This window comes from Nematolebias whitei, chromosome 14, assembly GCF_014905685.2.
Source record: "Nematolebias whitei isolate Nwh7 chromosome 14, NemWhi1, whole genome shotgun sequence".
Lineage (NCBI taxonomy): Eukaryota > Metazoa > Chordata > Actinopteri > Cyprinodontiformes > Rivulidae > Nematolebias > Nematolebias whitei.
Window position 1 is genome coordinate 17425809 of NC_056511.1, and position 7816 is coordinate 17433624.

Genomic DNA, 7816 nt, shown 5'->3' on the forward strand with positions numbered 1-7816 from the left:
GAACAGATTTTCACGGGGGAGCAGAATTTCGCACAAGACCGGGTTACGCAATTTCATCACGCAAATCTGAGGAATGCGGCTCACGTCAGTGTATAAAAGCAATAACCAGTAGCTGATTTAGATACGAAACAAACTCGGACAGTTATGTATACAATTATAAGGTGTCCTATGCTGCCTATAAACACTAGAGCCATAAAATGTATGTGCGACATGCATGGATGGGGAGCCAGGACGGACAAAGACACGTACAGTATGTGACTCAGACTAGAGCCCCTGCGGATAAGAAAACTTCCCAAAGGGACACAACCGAAGCAGAGCTAGACTTTAACGTAAAGCTGACGGAGAAAAACACAAAATGAGGGAGTGGCACTGCTTTGCAACGATAGTTGCATAAAGCGGATTAGCAAGCTAACGCATTCAGCTAACACGTCTGCGATAGAAGCGATATGTCCATTATTTACAGCAAAACACTCTTTGTATAGCTTCCCTGCTACACTCGCTCGTGCGTTTAGCTCAATTACGAATGAGTCAAATAAAAATAAAACATTTTGACGCTAACAACTGGATACTGAACTTATCCAGCGAGGCAAATAAAAATAGTGAAAAAGAGCCACAGACTGTACACAGTGTGACAGTAACTTTCGCGGCGGAAAGCAATAAATTGGACTAGCTAGTTCGGAAGCTAAAAAGGTGTTTAAATTCAGCCGCACATTCCAGCTACCAGTCGTTAGAAAACGTTAGCAAAAAGCTAATAAACTCACCTAGGAAAAAGGAGTCCACACAGGTTGAGAAGTGGAATGTAATAATCCTGTCGCAGCGACCACAGCAAATGTTAAATCACAGACGGGCAATGCAGTCCAGAAAAATCAAAGCGTGAATGTGCTAGTTAGCTATGCTAATTTGCTAATCTCGCAGCATAATTGTCCCAAGTCAAATGTATCTAGCTGACTTCAAGTCTTTCCAAACTGTTCACATTACCGAGATTTGTTTCTTGTCAGTTAGGCTGGTTTGCAGCAGGGATAATAGTTTAAATCAACGCGAGGCTAGCTGAGTTGGCTACCGACTGCCAGACGTTAACTGTCACAACGGAGCTGGTTAAAAACAAGCGGCCAGCTTGCTAGCTGCTAACGTCAAAGCAGCAGCAAAGTTTCTCTCTTCGATGGGCAGTTTCCTAAAAATGGCGGCGAGAAGAATCTCCTCCCCTTATCTGAAAAGGGAGGCAAAATTATCTTTAAAACAACGGTCTGGCAGTTTTAGTAGGCTCTTGTTTAGGATGGTTGTTGGCTGCTTCTCGGAGCGTAAATAAATGTTACGTCCTCCACAAATCTCAGTCGAAGCGGCGCAGCCGGTGCGTGGTGGAGAAAGATGCACAATGAGTGTCATCACAACATTGGTCCTGGAGGTAATCAGGTGCTGAGCAGTCTCTCTCCTCAGCGTGTGTTTGGCTTTATGCACTTTCAGATACCGAGTCCCTAACCTGATTAACTGTTTCAGTCTTAAGCTGGCCTCTGACTATAAATAGCCAGTAGTCACCTCACAGACCACGATAAACACTCTTTAAATCACAGAACAGTGGAGCAGATGTTGAATCCAAACAACAGGGTCTGTCTGATGCGTTCAGGTACACAACAAAACAGTAAAAACCTATATCAGCATGCTGTTTATATTATAAAGCATGCTTTTGTAGCATATAACACCATCTGTTCTATAGTTTTTTTTTTAATTCTTACATTTAACTGATCATGATGTTTAAGCCAAAGTATGACTGTGGGAAAAAAAGGTACCGTACTTCTGAGAAAGACTGCATACATAGCTTATAATGCAGCGACAAAACACAAGGGGAAGATACAATGCGCATGGCAGCAGAGAGGTTAAAGATGGACATTCCACAACAGGCTGTAGGCTGGGCGACCAATCAGCATCCAGGAGAGGATACGCTGCGATTTGATTGGTTGCCTGGCATCGCTGTTGTCATGATGATGAGAATCGGGCTCTGTCTGTGTGGTCTGTATTCAGGCACAGAGGCAAAGGATATGGATGGATAGCCCAAATAAATGTACAGTACTGTGAAGAACTCTTGAGCCACCCCTCTCATTTTTTTTTTTAGATTTTGCATCGAAGTAACCCATTTTTTCTTAAAGTTGTCTAAAACATTTTTTACATTGACTTTTTCACAAGTATAGGTGAGCTGAACACGAGCAGCAAGTCCCAAAGTTAAAACAGAAATATTGGAGCATGATAGACTCAAGTCATTGTAGTGCTTTCAAATTCATACTGGTGGTGACTCATTAACCAGACAGTGTGGTGGTCAACAGCTACTAACAGCAGAAAACATCAAGAACTGAGGGGAGAAACAAAAAAAGTTGAGGCCCCGGTGATGTCAAGAGTCACCTGGCACTGAAACTGGAGGAATTAATTCAGCAGGTCAGCAAAGGCAGCATAAGCAAGAAATGTCTGGTCAAGAAGATAACACTTCTACAAACGGCTAAGATACTGCATAGAACCTACAACCTGCCTCTGGAATCTGGCAGAACGGTGCAGTGATCTTGTCACTGTTCTTGAAACAGAAAAAGGTTCGACTCTTTTAACTTAACCCTCACTACTTCAGCATTACACAAAGGTAAGCAGCAGTCAGGTGATGCTAATCAAAAACACAGAATTAGCTGCTCATCAGCACATATAATGAAAACAGGATGTACCTAATGTTCACATATAAGGATCAGTGAGTCTTTAGACAAAAAAAAAATCATATTACACACATTCCAGAACACAACTAAAGGTTTGGCACATCGCTAAATGTGTTAAGATCATTCCATACCTGATTTTTTGTAATGAATCAGGAAGTGTTCTTTTATGAACATTTTAGTCAATAATGCTGTTTTAATTTTAGCAATGAATTTCCTCTTATTGTCACTACTGCAACACCTTAAGAAAGTCTGCGAGTCTGCAAAGTAATGCAAAAGAAAAGGTTTTATTAATTAAACAAAACAAACATTTACTGGCATTCTTCACAGGAAGCTCATTCAAATAACACAAAGCCCAAATTACTAAAACAAATAATAAAAAAATAAGAAATGCTTGTAGAAGCTTCCATATGCAAGTTCTAACATTGGGCATGTCATTTTCCCTGTTTTAATTTCTTAGAAAATTGAAGTATGAAGAAAGAGCTACTGTTGTTGAAAACACACCTTGTTTTCATTTGAACACCAATTACATAAAAACAATAGACTTGTCAAAAATTAAAATAAATGGGGATTATAGCCACTTATGTTACATTCGCTCACAAAACCACTATCCACAGCAATGAAGACACTATTCTGACCGGTTCACACATAACATCAGGTGCTGATGGAAACTAGACAAAACTAGTCGAAAACGCACAGAACATCGTTTAAAATACACATTAATTAACATTATGTAGAGACCGACAAACTGAAACAACAAAACACGAGTATTCAGGTGTAGACAATGCTAACTGTAAAGCATCCAGCACTAAAACAAATACTGATGGAACTTAAAAAGTAATCCCCCAAAACAAAGAACAAGCAAAGGTACTTCTGAGCTCAGCATTTGTTGGTGTGACTGATCTACTGTATTTTTCAAACCATAAAGCGCACTTAAAATCCTTTAATAATCCGGTGTACCTTAGGTTTTAATTCTGGTTGATTACTGACCTCGAACAGATTTTATGTGGTACACGGCACTCAAAAATGTATATTGTTTTGTATTTTATGCGTTACACCTTAACAATGTTAAGAGTTATTGTGAATGAGTTGAATAAAGCTTAACTTGTTTTGTTTTGCTTTAATGCGCCTTCTAGTCCAAAAAATACGGTATGAAAATTTTACTTTATGCATTTTATCTCTGACCAAAATCAGTCTGGAGTAAAGGAGACATTGAAGAGAAAACAAACATCCAAGGAGATAAACTGTTGTGAAACAAAATGAGCCCCAAAACACTAATGGTTTGACAAAGAACAAAAACTATAACATTCTTCTTCTTAAGTTTCTGCAAAATCTTCAAGAACCAAATCATCTCCTGGCATTGTGGCTGTCAAAAGTAAAACATCAAAATATGTGTGGATTTTTTTTTATCAAAGGTTTCACTGAAAACCTAATGCAGCCCAACAACCTAATCTGTTACACTGTAATAAAAAGAGATTTAAAAATACAACTGCACCCACATAAAACAAAAATGTGCTAAATAATTTACGCTGTTCAATTTGAAAACTTTGCAGATGCTTATCACCATATGAAAAATAACATGGGGAAACGGCAAGAGAAACAATATACACGCAAGCCCAGGAACAAGTGAAATGAGGGGGAAAAAAAAAAGTTTCTGTTGATGATTTACCGTAAATGGTCTTAGAACAAAAACACGTTAGCATCGTGCTGGACGGGACAAACAAAACTGCCAAACAAGCATCATTTCCTGGGTGAGCAGGAGATGCCACGCCTTCGTAAGATTCCCTCAGAGTGACATGTCCATGTGAGGGCTCTTCATCCTCGAGACAATCAGCACTTTTTAACTCTCCTGACAGTTTCCAGCTGCATCTCTGCACCTTCTCCGTCTGATCTAGAGGCCAAACGCTCCAAGCCTGGGCCTTTTAACAGAAGCACCATCCACACCCTGCAACACCACCGCCTTTAATCAAATAAATGACTAGAGACATTCTCCCTCTGCTTTCACGCCATCATCTGCTTCAGATTTTAATCCTGCTTTGCAGAGTGCACACTAAACCAGGCGCAGGTTGTTGCACACATTTAACCACTCCATTTTTCCTCCTTTCTCTTCCAACCTTTTGGAGACTTAAGTCTTCCAAACCATTTAAGGGGAAGCTCGGTGATCTTAACACGTACACACACGCACACACTTCCTTACAAGAAGCAGCTCATTAACACCACCCTGCACTTCATTTGCTTGTACTATTTAAGAAGTGGTTCTTTATTATCATTTCCTCTACCCAGCTTCTCTTCCTCTTCTTCTTCCTCTGCTTTAAGTACGTCCTCTCTCCTGAGTGACAAGCAGGCTTCAGCAGTTGGGATCCTTTTTATTCCAGGTGAGTCTGGTTCAGCCCACTTTAGCCCAGCTGAGGAAAGATGGGATGTCTCTCACAGGCACGTTGCGGGTCAAAGCTTTGACTCGCAGGTTGCGGTCATCTGTGAGGAGCACCACCTCTCTCTGGAGCTTCACTGTCCCGTCTGTTTTTGAAGCAGGGAAGTGAAGAAAACAGAAAATAATTTAGAAGATGAACTGTATTCAAGCAAAGTGTTTGCAAAAGCGACAATTAACGCTGGGTGTTTCATACTTTTCTGAGGTGGCATGAAATCCTTTGCATTGTCTTTACAGTAGTGAAGACAGCAGGACAAGATCACATCATCATTGTTACCCTGGGAGAAAAAAAGCAATCAGATTATAGAACAATAATAATTATGTAAGTAGTGATGTTTTATTAGCATTAGCAACTGTTTCTTGCTTTAAAAATACAAACAAAAAACTATTTAATGACACTTTTGTATAGTGAAGTTCCTACCGGTTGTCCAGAGGTGTCTTCACTGCGGAAGGCAATAGACTCGAGCTGGTTTCCTCGGCTCGTCAGGGCTCTTAGGCACTGTTCCTTGGCTTCAAATCCTTTCTCTAAGAAAGCCACTGCTAGCCGAGCCTTTTCCTGCACAGCTCGCATGTGGCCCACACTAACATTAAAGGTGCTACGGCTGCCGATGCTGCGTCCGGCTGACCCCACTCCTACTCCAAAAATGTCCTGACCTTTAGCCAAGCCATCCAACTCTGTGATCACTGGCAGAAAAAAAAACATCACAAGGTTACAAGAGTCTACTCCTTTCTTTAAGTGTCCTCATTTGAATAAATTAATCTCCTTTTTTTTCCTTACCAATGAGTGGTACAACTATTATGTAGGTTCCACATTGAAGGAGTTTCTTCAGGCCTTCCAAGTGATCAATGAAGCCATTGGTATCAGGGACCAGGAAGAGAGGCTTTACTTCCAGTTCCAGCTGCCCACCAGTTTGCAGCACGGCCTGGAACAAACACACAGCACTTAAATAAAGCTCAGCTTACCTACTGGATTCATATGTACATGAAAAATTGTAAGAGAAGACAGAAGTTTGCTAAATTTAACACAATCCCCAATTAAAATCAACTTTTGCCTTATTTTATTTTATTTATAACAAAATGCCCATTGGCTGTAAATCTAAATGCTTTTAATAATGTTGTCCGTTTCACCTGTATTTTGTCCCTGCGCTTCTGCTGCTGAGCGAGTTCATTAGCAAGCGCGTGGCGTCGTGCCTTCAGCTCTCTTATGTCATTCTCACTATCTCCCACCTCCTCAAAGTCCTCCTCTCCTTCTGATGCAGAGAGAGACGACACTGCCTCGATTATGACATCATCAGCCTGCAAACAGACACAGATGAGGAAGAAATGATGTAGAGGCCACATTCAACAACACAACTTTACCCTAATGGGAGAGAACAGTCACCTCCTTCTCTGTTAGAGAATCCTCCCTGCTCCTTGTGTCCGATTGTTGTGATGGAGGGCAAGTTGCAACAGAGATGTATTTTCCACCCTTGAAGGCTAGCAGAGGCTCTTCCTGTCCACACAAAGCCTCCAGAAAGTATTTCAGTACTGTCACTCTCTTACAATCTGCTGCTATCGCCTGAGGAAAGAGGATGAAGGTCATATGTACATGTACACACACATTGTGGGAGATTAAAAACATTCATTGTTACGACATAATACAAATGAAAGCAGTCTAAAGAAACAAACCTTTATGTTCCACTCACCATGTCAGTGTGTTTATCTGTGTAACACGGCTCCTGTGGTGCAGCCAACAGTGGTACAAAGCCAGCAAGCAGCTTGTCTTCCTTCAGCTGAAGCAATGTCAGCTCTTCATCTCCCTCAGCTTCATCACTATCAACTTTGTACAGAGGCACTTCCTCGTGGTCCACATGTGCCAGGACATTACACAAGTCAGCCAGGGCCTGCCAAACATTAGGACTGCACCTTGACAGTAAGAAATGAAAAAGTCACAATTTGCTCAAAACAAACCTTCAAGTGGCAAAAATAAGCAGCACCGATTTTAAGAACTCACTCTAAATTGCATGGAGGTGGGTTCCACTCGTCTGGATGTCCCAACATCCAGTCAGACCAGACTTTGATGCTTGGCAACATTTCCTTCAGGGGCAGTGGGAAGGCAGAAACTCTGACCATCCCCTCCAGCTCTTCTGTTTTACCATCCTCATCCCCGTCTGCCATGGGGACTTGCTCTAAAAAAGATGAGGAAAAAAAGAGAAACCTTTTCAAATTCATTCGCCAATCATTTATTGGTGAATGGCAACACAATGATTTGCACGTCCTTACTCTCTGCCTGCTCTGCCTCCCCTCCCTCTTGTACCGCCTTAACACACAAAACTTTCACACATTTTCACACAAGACAAAAACATTTTAACATCGAACTCTGCATCATTAAAAACACGGGTTATACACTCAACACACGCTCATGTGCTCATTCAATTTGCACTACTGTTTACATTTGCACTACTGTTCATATTCACACTACTGTTCATATTCATACCACTTTTCATATTCATACTACTGTTTACATTCACACTACTGTTTATATTCATACTGTTTACATTCACACTACTCTTTATATTCACACTACTGTTTACATTCACACTACTGTTTACATTCACACTACTGTTTACATTCGCACTACTGTTTACATTCGCACTACTGTTTACATTCGCACTACTGTTTACATTCGCACTACCGTTTACATTCGCACTACCGTTTACATTCG

General features: G+C 40.9%; 2 protein-coding genes across 2 annotated transcripts in view; both read right to left on the minus strand.

The window, feature by feature from the left end:
• Positions 1-855, minus strand: part of LOC119420529 (serine/threonine-protein kinase TAO1) — a 37348-nt gene extending 36493 nt beyond the window's left edge. Inside the window, exon 1 of the mRNA XM_037687940.1 lies at positions 762-855. The gene's annotated coding sequence lies outside the window, so the exon portion shown is untranslated. The remainder of the gene's footprint in view (positions 1-761) is intronic.
• Positions 856-4433: 3578 nt separating this feature from the next.
• smg6 (SMG6 nonsense mediated mRNA decay factor) overlaps positions 4434-7816 on the minus strand; it is a 20821-nt gene continuing 17438 nt past the window's right edge. The window contains exons 12-19 of the mRNA XM_037687942.1: positions 7106-7280; positions 6798-7017; positions 6494-6670; positions 6241-6408; positions 5891-6035; positions 5534-5796; positions 5309-5390; positions 4434-5201 (exon numbers count right to left, since the gene is read on the minus strand). Of these exons, the coding sequence (XP_037543870.1) occupies positions 5071-5201; positions 5309-5390; positions 5534-5796; positions 5891-6035; positions 6241-6408; positions 6494-6670; positions 6798-7017; positions 7106-7280 (1361 nt within the window). The 3' untranslated portion in view covers positions 4434-5070. The remainder of the gene's footprint in view (positions 5202-5308; positions 5391-5533; positions 5797-5890; positions 6036-6240; positions 6409-6493; positions 6671-6797; positions 7018-7105; positions 7281-7816) is intronic.